At 41.8% G+C, this 22,197-nt stretch overlaps 1 protein-coding gene across 6 annotated transcripts in view; it reads right to left on the bottom strand.

Annotated features, from left to right (window-relative positions):
* The window catches only part of ECI2 (enoyl-CoA delta isomerase 2), a 34,389-nt gene extending 13,843 nt beyond the window's left edge, over nucleotides 1-20,546 (bottom strand). Inside the window, exons 1-4 of one of the 6 annotated variants that reach the window (XM_040586382.1) lie at nucleotides 20,428-20,521; nucleotides 5,960-6,031; nucleotides 1,129-1,291; nucleotides 12-110 (exon numbers count right to left, since the gene is read on the bottom strand). In XM_040586382.1, the coding sequence (XP_040442316.1) occupies nucleotides 12-110; nucleotides 1,129-1,251 (222 nt within the window). In that variant the 5' untranslated portion in view covers nucleotides 1,252-1,291; nucleotides 5,960-6,031; nucleotides 20,428-20,521. Of the gene's footprint in view, nucleotides 1-11; nucleotides 111-1,128; nucleotides 1,292-4,457; nucleotides 4,479-5,959; nucleotides 6,032-19,836; nucleotides 19,870-20,319; nucleotides 20,344-20,427 lie in introns of those variants that run through there. The other 5 variants (XM_040586381.1, XM_040586379.1, XM_040586380.1 and 2 more) reach the window with 5 other exon arrangements.
* Nucleotides 20,547-22,197: the final 1,651 nt, after the last annotated feature.

The raw sequence follows: 22,197 nt of genomic DNA, 5'->3' as shown, positions 1-22,197 counted from the left end.
GGTAATATCACCTGAGACAAATTTCCAAGAGAATTCCATGCATCCCACTTGGCTTTCTTGACAAAGTCCAACATACCTGGTTTTGGAGCATTGCAGGGACCTTCAGTAGCCTGAAAAGAGTGAAACAAACTTACTTAAGTTAAACATGTCATTAAAGTTCATAGGTCTTGGTACAAAAGATGGCAACTGTTAGGAATATTCATCTGATTAGGATACAGAATTCAGCTTTCAGACAAAAAGAACACCTAGCAGTTGGGCAGTATTCAGACATACCATGAAGTACGCAGTGTCTGCCATGTCCTAATACCTGGTGCTGAGCTTTCAGGAGCTCCTAACCAATATGAGACACTGGTTTCCAAAACATCCATGCATGTTAAGTTCTCCTATCTCAAAAATTGTGGAAGCTTTATACTTAAAAAGGAAGTTAAAGACTTGTCAGCTGTGTGAACAAAGAAACCATTACATAGGACCAATTTAATAAAGTTGGACATACGACAAGCACGGGCATTGGACCAGGTGAACTGCAAGAGTCTGAGCTATCTTGAAGTATTCTATGAGCAGTTTTCCTCAAGAAGAGTACACTATCAGAAAGAACTATTTCAAGGAGGAGGCAGGAAAGAAAGGATACATTTATAAGCTTATTATTATTAATTAGTAAAACTACCTGGAATAGGCTGAAAGATCAACTGACAGACCAAAAGACGCCAGAAATCAACCTTCAAACGTCAACACTGTTATATTACAGGCCCAGCTGACCAATTGTAGATACAACAAATTTAAGAGAAAGCATGCAGCATACACCTTTTTTCCTAGACATAAGCCATGTTCCAGAGCTGCATTAATATATGCTGTATTATATGGAAGGCATCACAGCGGATGTAATTTGGCTTTATTTCTTTGAATAATGGTTTCTAGTCCAAGAATGATTTGTAAGGTAAAACAGGTTTGGTTTCCCTCAAAATTCAGGCAGAGTTTGAGGGGCTGACATTTCAAGAACAGAATTTGAGCCTCTGAAGAATGTTAAGACACAATACATTTGAACAACCCCTGTTTTTTAAGTAAATATTTAACATGTCCATCCCCTCAGATTACAAATGCTCCCTACAAAATAAAACAAGTCAAGCCTACCTGTTTAAACAGAGCATAGAGCTTCAACTTAGTTTCATTCCCAGGATCCTTTTTCAAAAGCTTCAGCTGTTCTTGAGCCTTTTCAAAATCTTTCTGGCTGACTTGCATGGTGGCTGCAGTCATGTGCAGGTGAACTGCTGGAATGCTAACAGCTTGTGCTTGCCTGTTAGTAAGTGGGGAAAAAAATTCCTATTACTTAGCTTTTGTGTAAGAGTAGAGAAGAAACAAATATGCTGCTTTTTAAGACATATACAGTACATGTAAAATATTAAATATTTGTACCTGCACTGATCAAAACAACAACAACAAAAAGCAAGGTGCTAAAAGTTACAAGAAAGTTGCTTTAGAAGTTTGCTTTAGCTGCAACATAATTAACCTTTGGAGAACATGACATTATCTCCATGTAATACGTAAAGTGTGAGGTTTAATGCTGCCAGATGACAAACTATGCAGTAATATACCAGACAATTGTACACAGACCACTAAATGCCAGTAGTGGTAAACTAATGTTTTACTGTTTCTGGAATAAAGCAAAGCCCTACATGTTGTGTCCATGACAAAGTATGAAACACAACATTTCTATTAATGGTTCAAATCTCATCCCCCTATATTTGGCACTGGTGAGGCTACACCTTGAACGCTGTGGTCAGTTTTGAGTCCCTCACTACATGAAAGACATTGAGATGTTTGAGTATGTCCAGAAGGGCAACGAAGCTGGTGAAGGGCCTGGAACACAAATCCTGTGAGGAGCAACTGAGGGAACTGGGGTCATTTAGTCTGGAGAAAAGGAGGCTGAGGGTAGACCTTATAGCTCTCTGCAACTACCTGAAAGGAGGTTGTAGCAAAGGGGGTGACGGCCTCTCTTCCCAAGTAACAAGTGATAGGACAAGGGGACATGGCCTCAGGTTGTGCCAGGGGAGGTTTAGATTGGATATTAGGAAAAATTCTTCACTGAAAGGGTCTTCAAGCACTGGAGCAGGCTGCCCTGAGAGGTGGTTGAGTCACCGGCCCTGGAGGTACTTAAAAGGCATGTAGATGGGCTGCTTAGGGACATGGTTTAGTGGTGGCCTTGGCAGTGTTAAGTTTATGGTTGGACTTGATGATCTTAAAGGTCTTTTCAAACCTAAATGATTCTATGATTAACAATTCGTTATGTCTGTGAATTAAAATGAGTATGTAGCTCATCTTTTTTGTGATCTTTTCAAGTCTGCATGAATCTGAATCAGGGCAGTATAAGAAAAGACTAATTTCAAAATGCACTTTGCAAAAGGACTGGCTGTAAAAAAGCCTGTAGACCCTTCAAGAAAAGAGTTGGTCAAAATATTCTGGCAGAAGAACCTTCCACCAGAAAAAAATGTAATTCCCTTTAAAAAAACCCACAAACACCCCCCCCAAAAAATAAAAAAAACCACCCCAAACTCCAGTCCAAAAAACCAAGCCTAACCCTACTCTATAATGCTTTGTAAAAGCAGGTTTACTTCAACAGTTTGGAATGAAAAGCCAAGAAATCTAATAATTTTGTCTTGCTTCACCAGGGCAAAAGCATGTTGTCTCAGATTTGTTTGGTGAAATTGCAATATACGTTAAGCATTTTTAAAATGTTGGCAGTTTATGTATCAGTGTTCCTTCTTTATTTGAGTAAAAAGAGAACAAAACCCCCCCAACTTTCCTCATTCTAACTTAGACACAACTGTCATGTTAGGACATCACATATAATAGGTTTCATATGCAGTCACATTTGAAAAATTAATAATCTGAAATGCAGACTTATACAATACTTAATCATTAATTTAATCTGTTAACATTTCAGTTACAGAACTGTCATTTAAAAATCATACCTAACATGAGAATTCTACCTTTTTACACACACCTGATGAAACTTGTAGAGAAATTCTACTGCTTCCTTCAAAGACATCCTCATTGCTCTTATTTCTTAAATAAAATTTATTTTCTGTTGCAAGCCTAAAAGTTGTAGGCAGGAGGTGTGAAGAACGCCAACTGTTTCCAATTATTCTTATTACTATTTCATTTCATGCAGACAGAAGGTTTTAGTTGTCTTGTAAAAATGTTTGTAAGATCTATCGGTTTTGTGTCCCATTATAGCCCCTTAATAAATCTAAGTTCCTGGTGTTTTGGAGCTACCGAGTTTGAATGACAGACATGGAAAGAATATTTTCTGTTATACACAGAAATTCTTTCAAAAAGAAAGAATTCCAGAATCTGCTTCAAAATCTTATGCTAATAAAAAGAAATCTATCTGAACAATAAAAAATGGGATAGGCTATCAAAAAAGGCTGCAGGAACAGTCTTTTTACTTAAATTGATCAGCTGTGGGCCTTTATTAACAGCAGTGCACCCAGACGAACACCAGTTAACCATCTGCCAGTTCAACCAACATTCAAACTTGATGTGTTCAGAAGACTGTTAGAATTTAACAAGTTTATCCCTTAACCAACTGGGAGGTGATTTAGCCAACTTGTGGACTTCACCCTCAGCATCAATAGAAGACCTTTGACAGGAAAAAGCATACCTAAACAGATACAAGTTTTTTTTAATACTGAGTTTCTTCAGTTAGTCTGTCCAGGAGTCACAGAACATGATGCTCACTTTCAGATCCTATCCCCAAATGTGTTTTTAAAGTCACATTTACACGAAGAAGAAAATGAGAGTGCAGGAAGAAGAGTAGGGGTTTCTTTTTTTGTTTTTCTTCCTCCTCCTCCCAATCTGCAGGCCACCTTTGGAACTATTTGAACACCGTTGTTCCCAGAACGATTCATGTATCTGGTACAATTTTATTTTTTTTTTGTCAGTCTAGGCAGTGACTATAGTGAAGCGGATTCCATGTTTAAAATGAGAGATTTGGGTTTACACCATGTTTGACAATCTGGACTTCACTCCATCTTGGCTATGGTCAATGTTATAAAAGAGATTCTTAAAACCTATTTATATACGATTTGATAGTGACCATAAATTAACAAGAGTTGAGGATGGGCAGCTGGGGAGAGAGGGATGGCACAGCAGCCAGTCTGAAGGTGTGTAGGCACATATATTCACAGTTAAGGGGTTTTAGCATTTCGCAGGTCACAAGTTCTCTTCCTTATTAAGGATGCAAAGTGGCCAAGTTAGAAGAGGATGAGAAAACAATTAAATGAACAACAAAAAAAAATCTGGCTGGGAAAAAGTGCAATGATCTTTCAGTAAGTCCAGACTCAGCAACTTTCCTTTGCTGTTCAATTACACCCAATTTTACTTCTTAGTTAACTATTTTACCCAAACAGTTTGTATCTATCCACTCTAAATACTCCATCTTCCATCCTTCTCCTCCTTACCTATTGATTTGCAACAGGAGATTGTGCAACTTCACTATTTATTAAAGTCTGTTTATAAGAAAGGCCTCTTTTCTTTAGTTCTTCCTTGCTGCTTGTAGCTCAGTTCTCTGCAGGATATTGGTGATTCACTCCTTTCTCACTTCTGATCTCTAGAGGACATTTACTATACATCAGTGATGATCACTAATTCTCAACATGCTAAGGCTAAGCTGACTGCTACTGTTTCTCTACTAAAATAACCAATGATGAAAATGCAAAGGAAATATCAAGTTATTTCACACTTTATTCATATTGGGCAGGACCTTGTCCTTCAGAGCAATACAAGAATAGCAGGAACAGAGATCCTTGACCCTCAAGTAGATCACAGAGTGATGAGGAGATGACTTGCCACCTGGCAGCACACAAAACAGCACTGCCATCTCTCAGACTACACGGTGATACCATGCCACAATCCCAGAGACCGATGAGCAGGAGAGGCTGTGGTAGCACACTACAAGGATGACTTGCTCCCTCCACCTGCTGTTCCTTTGCTGTAACACTGAATCCTTCTTACTCCCTCACTGAGCAAATCCATGCCCCATTTTAACAGCCTCACTGAAATACTTTGCCAAAACCACACAAAGCAGGCAGAAAGGCTAGAACCTGACCTGCAGACTACCAGTGTCAAACCTGCACTTGTTTCAATCCAAGCAGAAAAAGAGGCCTAGGAAAGGCAATCATAACCCCCTCCATATTCCCCCTTCTCATCTACTTGCTGCAACAAAGCTAAATTATTTCCTTCACAAAGTTTCCTCTTTTTTGCCCTGTGCCCTATGGGCAATTAGCTGCCACTGCCCCACTGCTACAAATGGGTGCTGTACTAGCACCCATGGGAGAGTGGTGAGGGCCCAGGAACCTTCCCTGGGTAGGTAAAAGCCAAATCCCATCAGAAAGAGAGAAGCAAGAGGAGTCGCAACTTGGCAGAGCAGCCAGAGTCCATGACAAATGCCTGTGCACTCCTGCAAGATCATTCACTGGGTACTTCACAAGTTGTACACTCTGAAAAAAGAAATAAATCCTGGGCATCACTGCCTGAACCTGAAACATCCAGGCTGACAATCATTTCATATTTATGCTTCAGACATCTCTTTGTTGCCATTCAGTCACTCAGGATATCTTGCAAACCCGCCATTCATCCTATTCACTCTACCTGTTCACATAAGTGTCTCTTATTCTGATAAATATTCAGTCATGGCTTTTAATTAAGACATTAAAAGTCAATTATACGGAAGACAGTTTCTCACTGTTTATACGAGTAGCAAAGACTACAAAGCCTGTTCAAAGACAGGGACTCTCATTACCATGTAGTTCCATTACTTGCATAAGGACTTTTATAGAGTTAAAAATGGCAACTTTCTGTAAAATGCTGGCTGCTCACTTTTAAAGCAACTTAGCAGTTTCCTCATTAAGACTAAACAGAAGCCAAAAGATCTGTTTGCACAGGAAACATCAGACATGCTCACCAAAAGAGAGGGATACCTGAAATCCATCTTCCATTTACTTAATAAAGTTTTTCTTTTAAACGTTAGTAGATCCTGGGGAAATAAAGCACAGACAAAAGCAGTTAAAAATCCTATTAGGATTAAAAGCAGCGGGGTGGTGCTAGAAACATGGGTTTAAAACTCCTGACAAAACTGGAAAGTGCTTATTTCACATTATTGTAACTAGCTTTAGGGAGACAAGGAAGAAAAAGAACAGGAAGTGTTGCCAGACAGAAGCAAGCAGTAAACTGAACTGTCATTTGGATGAATCCTGGAACTTAACAGGAGATGCAGTATCTTTTATGCATTATGTGTAATACTTCAGATAACACCTATCACATATCTTCTTTGCCATGATCTCCATCTCAAGGTGCTGTGATGTTTTGCACTGCTCTTTCCGCACATTCCTCATGCAGAACAGTGAGCAGCATGGTAGCTGCCCCCTTGTTTCAGAGACACCTTGCCATTTCAGAGACACGTTTTTTCATCTTAAGAGAAAATTAAACAAAATGCTGATTTTCTGCTGCTACTGTAGAAAGAGTTGTATGGGTGGCTGGTTTGTTGTTTTGGGTTTTTTTAGTTAGGATACAAAGCAATCAATTCCCACAAACCTCAACACACCAAGTGTTTGGTTATAAACTGAAACAAGCTTCTGATTACATGCCTCTCCAGAGTCCCTCCAAAGAGGAGGCGGCACACATTGCCCAGCACAGCCCAGCCCATCACTGTTTCTGAGTCACCAGCCAGAGCTTCAGCTCTTCTACAAAGTTCCCAAGCACTTCACCTGGTCTGCTCCAGCACCAGCAACCACTGCTCTGAGTGGCTGCTGCAAAGTCAAGCAGGGGAGCAACCACATGAAACTTCCCCACTCTCTGTCCTCCTGCTGTTGGGACAGAGATCCACAGTGAAGAAACTACGAGCCCTCCCTAGCAAGGTGACCAGGGTAGTCTTTGCCTGCTGGCACCTGGCCATGGAGTATTCCTGCTCCAAGCAGAGCCTCAGGCTTCAGTCCCCCTCTTCCAACAGCACTTCTCCTACTTTGATCCTCCCTCAAAATTATCCTAATTTTTCTCCCCAGAGAAAAAAAAAGGGACCTGGAAAAGGAATAGCCTTTGATCATCAGTTCAGCTACCTGAAGGGATGCCGGAGCAGAGCTGGTGGGAAAGGCTGCCACCATTGGTAACTGCAGCAACTGTTAGGAAACCAGGCACGTGAAGGGAATAGAAACCAGTATTTAAAATGTAACCATGAGAAAATAAGTGGACCATCTGCAAAAAGAAATTCAACCCAACACACCAACTCCTCTTATTCTTCCCTCCAAGACTTCGTATCAGAATCTCTAAAAAGATTTTAAAAGGAAGATTGATAACCAAATAATGACAATGAGCAAAGCATTAGCAGTACCATGATTTTATAGCTTTCTTGGTAACTGGGAAACTAATGTTACCATTTTCCATATCCACTTGCAGTATTTTCTGCGTGCAATTAAATTTAAAGTTGTACTTCACTTTATTTTGCTGAACAAGAGGAAGCTACTGTCTATGATGTTAACATAAAAATCATTAGAAATTTTAATTGGCAGGTTGCCCACGTCACCATTCATCGTGCCATTTTTTATATACTACAGAATCCAAACAGATATTTACCTACATAATAATGTAAAATTCAGGATTCGTAGATTTTCATATAGCCTGAACACTTACACAGCAATATAAGAGCTTTCCCCAGGCAGCTGAAGATGGAAAGGGCTAATGTCAAATTTCTACCATACCTCTCAGTCCTCCAGTTTTCTCTCCACACAAGCTACCTACAGCTGAGCTGGGAAAAGAAGAGGCACCTGATAGTGCCAAACAAACTGAGCAGCTTGTGGTGTGTTAGAAGCAATCGTTCCTCCTTTGCTGTTAGAGGGAAAAAAAAAAAAAAAAAAGAAAAAAAAAAAAAGAGCAGTATGTAGGGGGTGGATGTTTAATCAATACAGAAAATCTGGGCAGAGGTTCTTCTGGCTGCAGAAGCAAAGCAACCTTCTCTTTCTTTAGGCCATCCTGCTACCAGCTCCTCCCAAAGAACTTTAGGTCATTTGACTATATGTACTATTTCTTTTCATATAGTGTTTTCAGGCTGTTTCTGGTATTGTATTTCCTCTCCCTGCAGAATTACTGTCTTTTATGAGTCTCTATCAAATGAATATGACATGTTATACCATCTTGTCAGACTTCTAGGTGGAAGGCTGTATCCCTATAACTTATACAGACAGACTTGCTTACAAATAGGAGTTCTGTACTAGGCAGACAGTATCATACTAAAAAAAACTCAGCTTGACAGTTTTTGTACTAATAAAGTCCAATTACTTCAGCTGTTAATTTCTAGTCCTGTCCTTCCAAGTTTCTCCTCTTATACTGGAAAACGTGGAGTATCCATATCTGACACAAACATCTTCCTTTGCAACTTCTGTCATCCTGAGAAAGCTTACACCTCCTTCCACAACCATCTCATGTGAAAACTTCCAGTTTCCCTCATTTGTATGCACCTCTTTAAAGATTCCTTGCCATTAATTAAAACAAAAACAATTCAGAACACAGGCAGATGGAATTCAATCTTCATTCAGAAGACGGATAAGCAGAGACCACCTCTAAGAATTTTTGCCTGCACAAAATTTCGTAACTGGTATATTTCCTACTATCTAGCAACTACAAAAGATGGAAACAGCTAAATAATTGAGTTGCTCCCTTTGAGTTAAAACCAAAACCCCACACTTTTCACGACAGCAACTGTAATAGCTTACAATCAACAAGTTAACTAACTTGCAGCAAGTGTTGCAAGCAAAGCAGTCTGTACTGTCCCACACAAGTTTACAGGTTCACTCTGTTAAGCCCTGCATTGCTATCACCTGCTAACATGCACTACAGCAGTAGGTTAGTAGTTGTCCAAATTAGTAGGTTAGCAGTAGGTTAACAGCAGCTTAGCAGCCAGAGTAGTTTTATTTCTTTGTGCAGCAAGAACCAATCCACACATTTGATAAAGCAACGCTACTGTTCACCAGGCTCCTGCACAGATCTATTGAAACAAGTGCATCACCTCTTAGAGCAAACACCAGCAGCCTAAGAAAGTCTCATCAGCACCAAGTTAATTCTCTAGAAATAAATGCATTTAGCTCACTTGGGGAAATACAAAGTTTTATTAACCATGATGATAACATGGAACTGTTGATGACTCAGTAGACAGAAGTCCAGTTTTCCTAAAAATGCCACCCAAAGCAAAACAACAAAAAAAACCCAAACCATAAGAAAACAACCATCCCTCCCTGTTCCACCAGCACAGTTCCTGGCAGTACCCCATTATACTGTGGCTAGTGTGGAGTTAACTAAAATGTATTGCTATCAGGTAATAGGAATGTTCTGCTATTTCCAATATATCTAGCTAGCAAAAAGGATCAGTGCAAATACTCTATAACCAATTTACTTACTGGTACTTTAATAAACAAAGAAATGAAAGTCAAATGATTTCCTCCATTACATTAGAACACTTCAATAATTGTTCTAAATACAAGTTTGGTCTACAAAACCTTATCAGCTTTTACTATTTTACACTCCTACACTGTTTTGACATATAAAAGCTAGAGGATAATGATGTGTCTGTTGGCAAACTGAAGTGCTGAATCACTGTTTGTTTAGTGTAAGTGGCTCAGCTGTGCTTGATAGGGCTTTTTTCAGTATTAAAGAATAGCTAAGAATCAAAGATCTAGATTACCATTCACTGAGCTCTGAAATGGTCTGCTCTTTGTGCTCTATACAGGCACAGTTAATATTCTCTCATCACAGCTGCTGGGAAGAAAGTTGGGATCATCTCCTAAAATCTCTGCAAGTGCTCTCTCTTCCCAGCACACTTAACTGGTCATGGTGAATGACTAAAGCACAAAATAATTTCCTGTACATCCTCAGTCTGTTTAAGACATCTCCACAAGCAGGAAGATTTACAGACAGGTATCCTCTGAAACACATTTGAAAATTACAAACATGAATGTTAGCAGAAAAATATAGAGCTATGATACTCATACATGTGACATTTGCTGAGAATTGCTCAAAGATTATTGTAGCATTTGGAGAGCAACAAACTCAAATAGGTTCTTTATGCATCCTTATCCAAGGTGACTTTAACAAAATAGTTATGAACAAGTACTCAAAATAATTTTGCTGCTAATGGAGAAAGGAAAGAGCCATTTTTATCTGGCTTCCAGGGACAAATCTTGACTGTATGGAGAACAAGAGTGTACACTTTGATGTTAACAGGTTTTGCCAAGGTACGTAGGTTTCTGACAAGGATGTAACGAGCTGCTGGAGTTCCCATCCGCATTAGAAAATCCACCGACACTCCTGCTAGTTCAGCTGAGCCAGTGAAAGATGAAAAGCAATTTGTCTGAATCTTAGTTTCTCTCCTGAATCCATGATGCCTAGATACAACGGGGATGGACACAAAGAATACTGAAGAAGCTGTATGACAATAATGAAGTAGTATTTGTCAATGGCTTATCCTGTCCAAATCCAGAATTCTTTCAGATAATTTAAACAAATCAGGTCTAAACACAAAGTAGCACACTACTCTTGGCTTTGGCATTATTTCCAGCACCCACAAACAGAAAAACCTACTGGTATCCTGTAAAGACCTGGACCAATTTACTCAAAAATCTGATGATTTGGGTTCAGAGCTGAAGTTCTCACATACGTGGAAGACTTGCAAGTACCTTTCTGTCACAGCAAAATTTACATCTGCTCTATGAATAACAATTTTACTGAAGTTTTATCAATTTCCAACTGATAACTTTCTCTTTAGATACCCTCTATAACACACCTTGCTCTTAGTTTTATCACAGAACCAGATAAGTTTGTAGGTGTGACACAATATACAAAATACACCACTGAACATCTGTCACTTTTAGATATGGAAGTTAGACACGTTCCAAGGAATTTCAAGTCATGACTTACTAAAAACACTGTAAACAAATTATAGCATTTAGAACACTACACCTATAGCAGCTGCTCCCAATACAGAGGTCAGAAGCTCACATTGCATCATGGCAGTTATTAGTGGGGATGCAACATGTACAGAGGCATATTGGCTTCTGCCATCATTGTACAGATTATGAAGAACTATTGGTCTGGGAAAGTGGCTGACAACCCAAATAACTCGAAAGTTCTTCCCCAGAATAAAAGTGTGTTTAATTTGTCATCTTACTGGCAATTAAGGAGAACAACGTAAAGCCAACCAGAAAGATTCTTTTGTTTTGGGAACAGGCTTGCTATACTGATGTTTTTGAAACAGTAAGCATTTTACAAGTACATTTATCATGGTATAAAATAATAGAGTAAAGTTTTTATTTCACATTTTCTTTGTGTTTTAATTGTTGGCCTCTAAGGACCAAAGTATTCAAGAACTACTGGGGATTCTACAAGTTACATATCACTTATACCATATTGTCAGAATAAATATTATCAGAACACTTTACTAGGAAAAACAGTAGCCACTTTTTTTTTTTTTTTGGAGGGCCAAACAGTCAGCAAAGAATCCATACAACACACAATCTAATCCTCAAGAAATCATTTTTATTATATATATTTATTTTTATATATTTAATATTTTATATATATTACCAATTAAGAATGGAATCACCCTACTTAGCACTGGTGAGGCCACACCTGGATTACTGTCTCCAGTTCTAAGCTCCCCAGAATAAGAGACTCACGGGTATACTGGAAAGAGTCCAGCAAAGGGCCACAAAGATGATCACTGGACTGGAGAACCTCACATATAAAGAGAGGCTGAGAAAGCTGGGACTGTTCAGCCTACAGAACAGGCTCAGGGCAATCTTATTAACGTATATAAATATTCAAAGTATAAAGAATATAAGGGTATAGTGAGTGAGCCTCTTCTCGGTGGTGCCCAGTGACAAGACCAGAGGCAATGGGCACAAACCGGAACACAGGGTGTTCCCTCTGAACATCAGGGAACACTTTCTTACTGTGAGGGTGACCGAGCATTGGCACAGGTTGCCCAGGGAGGTGATGAGTCTCCATCCTTGGAGATATTAAACCACTGTCCAGACATGGTCCTGGGCAACCAGCTCAAGGTGGTGTTTGGTGCCTGAGCAGGGGGGGTTGGACCACGCAACCTCCTGAGGTCCCTTTTCAACCTCAACCAGTCTGTGATTATGTGAAGAACACACACATTTAACCTGCTAGCTATACTGAAGCAGTACAACTGGCTCACGAACTTTTACAGTTCATCACTAGACTCAGCTTTGAAGCTATAGCTCTTTAGCCTTCATATGAAAGCCTTCAGAGTCTGTTTGAGGGGAGGAATCTGAATGATCTGTTCTAGGACACTCAGAAAACAGGAAGACTACAATTGCTATTAAACTGCGACTGTTTAAATTCTCAGCTGGCAGGTTCACTCTAAGTCAATCTACATTCAAGGACAAAGACAGTACTGAGATTAATGTACACATCCAATCTTTGTAGCCAGCAAGTCTAATCATGAAGATCAATCTGCAGGATCATGACAAGAAAAAAAAAAATCCTGACTGTAAATTAGTAAAGATCTTTCACAGAGCAAAGGACACTATCTACTCCTTGAAATGGTAACACTTGCTAAAAGCCAAATTCTCCCCTCTGCCATTGCTCAATCACAGACTACACTGGGACAAAGGGCAGGTACACACAGCCTCTGCCACAAGGAAAGAGGTTTATCTGCAAGCTATCCTAGCTACAGATAAAACATGTGAAATATCAAGAATTACATTGGGACCTAAAGGGACAACTCCTGTGTGGCATCATTCTCCAACCTAAGCTTATTTGTGGCAGAGCAATAAGATTACCAGGAGGAAAAACCACAAAAACGCCCAGCAAAAAAAAGTGGGCTCTGGTGCAAGAGAACATGACACTGTGAGCAGGTTAAAAGGACTCTACCATATTTAGATAGGAGAAGCTTTTCGTTCTGAGGGCTTTTTGTTTGGTTTTAAACATGGCTTTTCACTACCACGGTAAAAAAGCTAGCATGAACTATGTCATCAGATAGCACTCAGGGCAACATCATGTGTACTTCTTTCTAAACCAACAAACACAGTGATAAATTTCCATTTAGTCTTCGATTAAAATAGACTTCATTCCCTGACTGGATCGTAGAAGTTTCCTCTTGGATTACTCCACTTTATCAGAAAAAAAGGTAGCTTTCATACACACAGCAAAACAACAACGTAACAAAACATTACACAGTAATCTCTGGATTTCAGCACAAATTATATCTGTCTACCTACTGAATTTACTGCTATCTACTGCTGTTATCCTTTCTGCAGGCATTCAGGTGAACATGAAAAATTGGTACCTTATGAACAAAATAATGCAGTTATTAGCTCACTGATGATGCTTATGGTTTGATTTCTGTGGCTGGCTAACCTGCAGTTCTTAATGCTGCCTGTACTAAAAGCACTAGCTGATAAAATACTATTCTGACAATTGGAAGAGTGATTTTTTTTTCTTTAGTATCATTGCTTTCAGTGATAAAAGACTACAGCCAGGATAATTTACAAAACAGGATGTTGGCAAGTTATCAAGTCGCTACGTGTTGATCACTGCCAGACCTCTCCAAAGCCAAAGAGCACCACTTATTCAGTAACTTAAAGCCTGAGTTTTGATGGAAGCCTTAACCAGAACCCATTCGAAGAGAGCTTTTGCTTCCTCTTTTCTGCTGGAGTATCTAGTACTGACTTGCCTGGCAATAGTTTCTGATTCTTTGAAATAAAGGACAGTTTAACAAGACCTTTCAAATCTTAGCTCACAGCTTTTGCTTTTTACTGATTACAGACTAAATTCTATTACAATGAACTTCAAGGGAACCTGAAAAACGTCATGGTAATCAGTGAACTCATCACAATAGAAAGGCTCAATCATTTACTACATCAGAATAATAAAGAAACATCCAGTCTGAACTGAGTAGCAGTATATAATAGTTTTAGGTAGATTATTTAAATTATTCTTTTAAAATAGAACAGTCATGAAATAGGAAAAAAATCACAAATATTCTTATGCTGAATCACAGAATGATCAGAGTTGGAAGGGACCTCTGGAGATTACCTAGTCCAACACCCTGCTAAAGCAGGTTTTCCTAGAGCAGGTTGCACAGAGTTGCATCCAGGTGGGTTTTGAATGTCTCCAGCGAAGGAGACTCCACAGCCTCTTTAGGCAGAATACAACAATAAATGGAAAAAAAAGAAGAGGCTGACATTAACTGCTTCACTCTCCTGTACATGTTCACTCCAACAAGGGTAACTACAAGTGAAACCTCTGGGGTCTACTCTAGCATTACTATAAATGGAGGTTACTTGTAAAGAAGGTTCATTACAGTGAATTAAGTCTGCATCTCAAGCCCAGGTAGGAAGACATGGTTTGCACTACGAATTCTGAATTCCTGACATTCAAGTGTCTTTTGTTGCTTCAAACATGCAACATTCCAGAAATGTGGCTAGAAATAAACAGACCAATTTCCATCCTAATGAGGGCCGCCATACGCAAGAATGAAGTATAGCTTGCTTGCTCTCTTAGCTAGATCGTAGTTGCAGACACAACACAATCTGCTCAGGGGGAGAAGTACATGGGAAGAGAGCAATAAGTAGCTTCTTCAAACGGTACTATCCAAAGACAGTACCTTCTACCCTAGCAAAAACTCAAAATTAATTTCTAGCACCATAATAAAAAGACCACAAACCAAACATTTGTGAAAGTATTTATATTCTCCTCGAGAAACTTGTAATTAACTTCTGCTGGGGAGAGAAATCTTAAAAAGCAAGGGCAGAAAGAAACTGTGTGGCTCATCAAGTGGGAGCTACCTGAGAGCCCACTTTGGAGAGGACGGCTGTTCAAGCCTAGCAAAATTCAACAATGAACAGTTAACCACCACCTTATTTGCATTCACATTATCAGATTCTTTTGAACTCCACAGCAAAGCTGTTGCAGAACCACCTAGAGATCACTGAATTCAGCAGGCAAAGCTGACAAGGTTCCACTGGCTTCAATGATCAGCTGCTTCAAAGCACATGAACTACAACAGAAAGCTCTGTTCCATGCCAATCCATCTTCAAGGCTTCCAGACATTAGCTGTGAACTGTCAGATCCAGCTCCACTACATACAGTTGGTGAGCTTGCTGCTCCGGATTTTGTTTTGTTGGTTTTAACTGCTGTGTGTATTGCTGCTCAAAACGGTTTAAGGTGGTGTTTAAATACGGACATATGTTTATTAAAATGCTTTTCTGGACAACTGTTCAATCATTTCACCACTACCTTTTGTCTTTTAAGTTGTATTGGTCAAACAGGATGTAGTAACTCATGCAATTAATGTTAGTCAATTTGCAAGAAAAAGCAGCCCATTAAGAGATTTGTTCCTTTTCCATTGACTAGTTTGCCTCAGTATTCAAAGGACAGTGGATGAGTTTAATGGCTCTGTGGAAAAAGATAAATTCAAGATTAATTGGTGGTATGAATACCATTTCTGAAAGACTATGAAAGTTACCTTACAGTCACGATGTTCAGGGAGGCTCATTTTACCACTATTTTGAAAAAAGTTACTGCAAAAGTCAAAATAGGTAAGATTTCAAGAAAGAATATGATGTGAGTTTTTAATATTTTTTTAATATGAAATTATTACAACTTAAAAAGCTAAAGGAAATGTGACAAGCTGTCTGAACTTTTTATTGACCTGCACCAAGACAGAAAAGACTAAAAAGAAAGAAAAAAGAAAAGGTTCAAAATCAAGGCAGTTATGTGCTCTGCTTGCTTTTCTGGTGATCAGGCAAGGATCTGTGGTTCACAGTCAAGGCTGGGCAAGACAACCTGGCTCACAAACTAACCAGAACTAGAGGCTTGACCTACCCAAGGGAAGTTTGAAAAAATAAGCACAATTAACTTGAGCAGGCGGAGCACAGCAGAGTACCTGCGACTGACAGAATCCAGCATAAGCCAAGGAGAGCTGATAAATAAAAGCCTGTCACAGAAAAAGAAATGTTGGCTGGCTGATAGGAATAGCAAACAGCTGAGCAAGGCAAGCTAGTGCAGCCTGAGACACAGCACCAAGAGGCATGACTTAAGTGACATGGAAACCAAAACACAAGAGCCCATGTAAGACAACAACAGTGAGTAAAAAGCATACTCCATAGTGCCTCCCTGGTGTAGGATCAGGGTACGCATTTTGTGCTGTGGATAAAACACAACCCTGTACATGGACACATTTCCTCTGTCAACATGTCAGGATGTGTTCCCACCCAGCTGCTAGCGAGCAGGCAAGTTGGTGGGCACATGTTCAGGAGGCTGCGGGACACCTGCTGCCTATGCCACGCAAAGAGCAGAAGGGAAACCATATCCAACTCAGACAAGACGTAACATCTGGGCAAGAGTTTCAGTCATAAAAGCAACTTCTACTGTCAGCACCAGAGGTTTTGGTATGGCCCACAGAAGACCCAGGAGTGTGAGCAAACAGGGTCTTTAAGAATATAGTCTGATACATGAACTTGAGAGCAACACTACAAAAATCCAGTCCTTCTCCTTGTAAAAAGAGATTGGATTAGGGGTGACAGCAAACAGCAGAGGAGAGAAGGAAAGCAGCTGCTGCAATACAGAAATAGGGCCTGGCGGCAGGAAAGTAGGTGAGAAGTGAAGATTTGCTCAGCTGGCACGAGAATATCAGAGCAAAGCTATTGAAATTTGTGTGCCCATATCCAACCACAGCTATCTGAATAGAATTGACAGAAAGGACCAGACATTTCCCAATACAGAGTTACAAGGCAGACTCCCTCTGAGGTAGATTAGCACCCTGTGACCAAACCTGGAAAAAAGGAATGGGACAGAAGAAGGGATACCACCAAACTCACTGGTCATCTCCAGGACACAGCAGCCTCAAAGAGATTTTACACAAGGCAAGGTTCGCATGCATTTGGGGTGTACCAACATCTGCAATTAACCCCAAATGCAGGAAAGTTTATTGCGTATCTGTAGACAGGCAGGAGACGGTGTCTACATCCTTCTCACATACTAAAAACAAGCAAACAAAACCCCATGATACAGCCAACAGACTGTTAACAGCAATAAAGAAGTATCTTCAGGGAATGACCCGGAATACCGAGCCTCTTTTTCACTGAGAGGCCCCAGACCATTGCTGTGATGAAGCCAGAAATAATCTCTCAGCTGCAAGTGATCAGTTCTTCCTCCACCCTCAACAGAGGAGTTTCTTCCTAACAAGCACAGTTCCAGGGCAAAGACAAACACCCTGTGCCTTTTCCCAGGACCTTACATCCGACTGGCCTAGTGGAAGGGAAGGCAGAAAAGAGCTGTAAGATCCGCAGTCAGAGACAAGAAAAGGAAGAGATGGAAGGTTTACAAAGTCCTGCTTTGCCACACATCTATCAAAGGGCCCTTGATTTAATGACCAATGAACACAACTGCTCTACCAATTAAAGGATAAGCAGTTCAGGGAGCAGGTTCAATTAATTCCCACACACAAGTAGAAAAGGGCTGCAGACACTGAATAAAGGCTGTTGCATATTGTGGTGGGACTCAACAGCACCCGAGCTCCTGTTGTGTGGGTGGGCTGTAGACATGCAGATGTCATGAGGTGATGCAGGGAAGACAAGAATAGATTTGGGACACTGCTCACGAGCCAATACGGAAGTGAACTCACACCCTTAAGACTGCTGCCTCACAAATGGAACAGCAGATACCATAGTAAAGACAGATCTACCGTAAGCAGTAAGTATTCCAGGCACAGACAAAAGCTAACAAGGCTAAGCCAAGAGCTTAACAGAAAATTAGCAATTTTCTAATTCACTTCATTTAAAGACCAGCACTTAATAGTACTCCTCTGAAAAAGACTCTTCCGAGATGCTGAGAAATAGAGGAGCTCATAGGGAAACTGGTCTTTGATAAGATCTGACCTCCTTTAAAGTTGCAGAGATAACTAGTAAGGAACACACGAGGATGTTAGGGTGGGACTATGTTTCTGTCAGTCTGGACCAGGTGAGCGCCCTTGGACCAAGTCTCTAAGTTGCTGCCAACTCCATTCCCCTGATTTGTGCTGCCGAGCTGTCCTGGCACAAAGGAGTTGGATCCCTTCTAGACTACATAAAATTGGTAGATGTCCTAGAGCTGCTAATAAGTGTTCAGTGCTGGGATCACGCTACAACTAGCCTGAAGGAAACCTCCAAACCAAGGATAGTGTGGATACAGGTTTCCCAGTAGCAAGCATTCTGCACCCAGTGGCCCAACGTGCCACAAACGCAGAGCTGTGAGCCCTCTGATCTCAAACAGCTGAATGCAAAGACTGTTGGATGGGTACAGCCCCAGTAAGACTCACCTGAATGTGCATTTGTGTCAGCATCCCCCCTGTCAGCCAAATTCAAACTTGGAAAAATAACATACTGCAATAGAGCAGGACAAAAAGCGGGCATGTGGGAGAAGAGCCTATGGAACCCACTACATGTCTGAAAGGATTAGGAATGTCCTGCTAAGAAAAAAAAAACAAATAAAACAAAAACTCACAACAAAACCAACAAAGAGGAATTCTTGCATTCTGTCCTTATATTTGTATGAGTATTCCTCTCCCAAGGATATGCCTCTCTTTCGAATTTAGATTACAAAAAAAGCTTCCTAAATTCATTGGCACAGCAAGGCTGCCAGTGTCTTTGACACAATTCCACTAGTATACTGCTGATATAGAAAATAAAGTCCACCTGCCTCGTGTGCCACCATTGGGAAAATGGCACCATTTTTCTGTGTTATATCTGATCATATAGTAAAAACATTAACTCATTGTTGGTTTATGATCTTATTTCACATACAGAATATTGCCACTTCAAATACATCCGACTCCACTAGCCTAATGATGTCCAGCAGGCCAGTCTTTTATGTGTTTTCCCATTTGGAACCACTTTCCCTCCCTCTTGTTGTAACAACTTAGGTATATGAAATAAATATTATCTGTAGAAGGCTTGCCTCAAGAGTTCTTTTTTTGAAATGAGGGCAGAAATCACCCTGATCACACAGTTTGCATTCTCCTTGTTTCTCCCTGTATCTTAAGATGTTCACGTACATACTTCAAATAATTTTCACAAAGCTTTGGGAGAAAAATATTATGATTCAATGTACAAATAACTACAGTTTTCTGGTCAAGATGCACTCATATCTAATGGAGATATTTGAATACCTGAGTAAAAGCATTTAACTTCTGAAAGTATGTACTATTAGAAGTCACATATGCATGTTAATAACCAGAGTATCACAAGTCTTTTATCTATTGGTGTGATGATGCCTGTTTCACCACTGTGTTTAGGAACCTGCTTACCAAGTACAATTAACAAACACTTGCTTTTCTTTAAGTATTTAAGCTATTTTTGACAGAAAGGAAATTCTACAAACTGACATACTTTGCAATTCTTACTCAGACACAAGCAATTTTACAGCAGAATTTCCAATTTAACCACTTTCATCACAATTTCAACCCTGCAATTCCAAGTCTACTTGCAAGCCAAGCCATCCTTCCTGCCTCGCACAGCCCAGCTGATGCCGAAGGTGCACAGATGCTGCAGCACACGCTACTTGCATGTGACACTATTTGAAAACAGCTTAAAAGCAGTATGTAATAAAGCCACACCACAGAAGATACTACATCACTATTTGGAAGTTGGAGCAGTCTTAGCAAGAAACCTTAGTTAGCTGGACACAATTAAACTTGTTTTTGTGGGACTGACGAGGTAGGGGTGGAAATCCCAAGCAAGCACGGAACCACAGAGTCTCCTCCACATTTTGGTACAGTTTCAGATGCCATACCTCAGGCCTAACCAACATTTCTTCGGTGGTTAAACATTTGCCTCAGGAGACAGAAAGATGAGGGTATAAGCCCTGTTTGCGGAAGGCACCCGGTGCGTGTTTCCCACTCCCACGCCGTGTTCGAACACCTCAGAGGTGGCTGGTACGTGGAAGCGCCCCCAGCTGAAGCAGAAAGTGATCTCCCTCGTCTTAGGGTGAAGGCAACGCCTGTCCTGCGCCTTAACCCCTACGTATGGGCCATAGGGAGCGAGCTAACCCGGCTCACCAAGCGGCACGGGCGGACAGCACCCGGCCTCCGCGCCAGGCCCCGGCAGGGGGGAGATGGGGCGGCACCGGCCCGAGGTAACGGCTGGCCCTGCCGCCGGCCCTGCCGCGCTCACAGCCCCGGCCTCCCCCGCGCCCCGGCCGCTGTGAGGGGTCCCCGCAGGAGCCGGGCGGCTGCGGGAGGGGAAGACGGCCCAGGGCCCGCCGGCGGCGGCTCACCCGGGAGTGCGGCGGGCAGACGGCGGCTCGCAGAGCGGTCCCTCCCCAGGGCAGGGCGACGCCGGGGCTCCGAGCCGCTGGGACGGCGCGCGGGCGATCGGGGCTCACCTGATTTCGCGGAGCGGCCGCCAGCACAACCTCCGAGCGAAGGTCAGCGCCGGGGCCGCCATGATACGGGGAGCGAGGGTGGGAGGAGGAGGAGACGGCAAACTCCGCCCCGCCGGAGCCGCCGCGCCCTGGGGTGAGGCGGTGGCCGCCGCCCACTGCCGCCCCGGGGAGGTCACGGCGGCCGGTGCCGCGGGGCGGGCGGTGCCGCGGGGCGGCCGGGGCGGGCTGAGCGGGAGCTGTGAGGCGGTGGCGCGGGCGGGGCCGGCCGGTGCGTCTGCTCTCGGTTCGCGACGGGACGCCCCGCTGGGAGCCGTACGCCGGGAAGCGGGCTGTGGGGTCAGGAACGTGGCTGTCGTGCGAGTGGCCGGCTAGCCACCGTCGCCAGGGGGGTCTGCGGAAAACGAACGGAGGTGAAGCCAGAACCCCTCCGTGGGGAGAAGCCGTGGGCTGCGCTCAGCCCCCCCCCAAGGCGCCTGATAGCACACGTCACGTTGTTAGTCAGGGCCATTACTTGGTGGTCTGTCTGTTTGTGCATGCTGGGTAGGTCTGTAAGATGTTCGCGTTGTTGTTGTTCCACACGGAGCACCTGACGGGCTGCTGGGCAGCCCCGCGGCCGTTACCTCAGCGGGGTGGGCGCCGGGTAAAGGCGCGATAAACGCCAGCGTCTGCCCCGGCTAACCTCAGAAATACTGCTCTTTACTGGTAAGCTCGTGCTCTTTCAGCGTCAGCTCCTGAGGGTGTATTTCATTTCTCCTTGCCGATACTTCTGCCCTGTGAAATTCGGTTAGGTGCTGGGAAGACCTTCACGATTTGAATGCTCTGTCAGTCTCCTTTCAAAACGCATCCAATAAAATCACCTTCTAATCCTGGTTTGGTGTTTTTTTTTTTTTCCCCTGACCAAAAGTAAATACATTTAAGACTTTTAGTTCTCCCTCAAGGATAAATCTTTCAAATGTGGGGTTCGCCTTTCCGTACTGTTTGATCACAGCTTTCCAAAGGCCTGCGTAACCACTACAGACCAGCAGTTAGGACGGCAAATTTTTTTGACTAGTAGTGCAAAGGTCATGATGTATGACCCTGGTCAAATCACAATAGCTGACTTTTTCTAACACGGCCTTGGATTTCAGTCAAGGGCGTGCCTCGAAGTTGGTACAACTTGAATTTTGTTTATGATTACAAATCCAAAAGCCTAGCATTTCTCAGTTTCAAACGCAGCCTTCACTGGATTTCACCTCTAGCAGACCTACTTAAAATAAGTATTTATTTGCATTTTAGCCTCTCAGTGGCAATTTCCTTCTCTGCTACATGGGGCTGTGAGGTGAAATAGGTTTGTAAAAAAAAAAAACGTTAAAAGCACCATCCCAAAGGTGTTATAGGAAATGCTATTGTAGATCTATATCCTTAATTAGCCCTAACCAAGCAAAACTCATGGGTTGTAAGTATGTACCTTGTTAGACAGAGACAGTGTTTTGAATACCTAAAACCAAACTATGGGCTAAATTTTGCTCTGAGCTAGAGGAATGGGGCTTTCTGTGAATAAGAAAGAGGAGAATTTGGCCCTAACTAGCATTCATTTTGTCAAATAACCACAATTTTTTTTTTCCTGAAGCTTATGCACACAACAGTTTTTGTCTTGTAGTTTGAAAAGGCCAGAAAAATCATTACAGAAATGTAATATAATGAACATCAGTTGAAAGTTTACTGTAGTAGTATTGTTAGCACTAATGTAATGAATCTGGAGAGGACTCCCTAGAGAACTCATTTACTAAG

Source organism: Falco naumanni, chromosome 3, assembly GCF_017639655.2.
Source record: "Falco naumanni isolate bFalNau1 chromosome 3, bFalNau1.pat, whole genome shotgun sequence".
In the NCBI taxonomy this organism is placed as follows: Eukaryota; Metazoa; Chordata; class Aves; order Falconiformes; family Falconidae; genus Falco; species Falco naumanni.
This window is presented reverse-complemented; position numbering and strand designations above follow the sequence as displayed.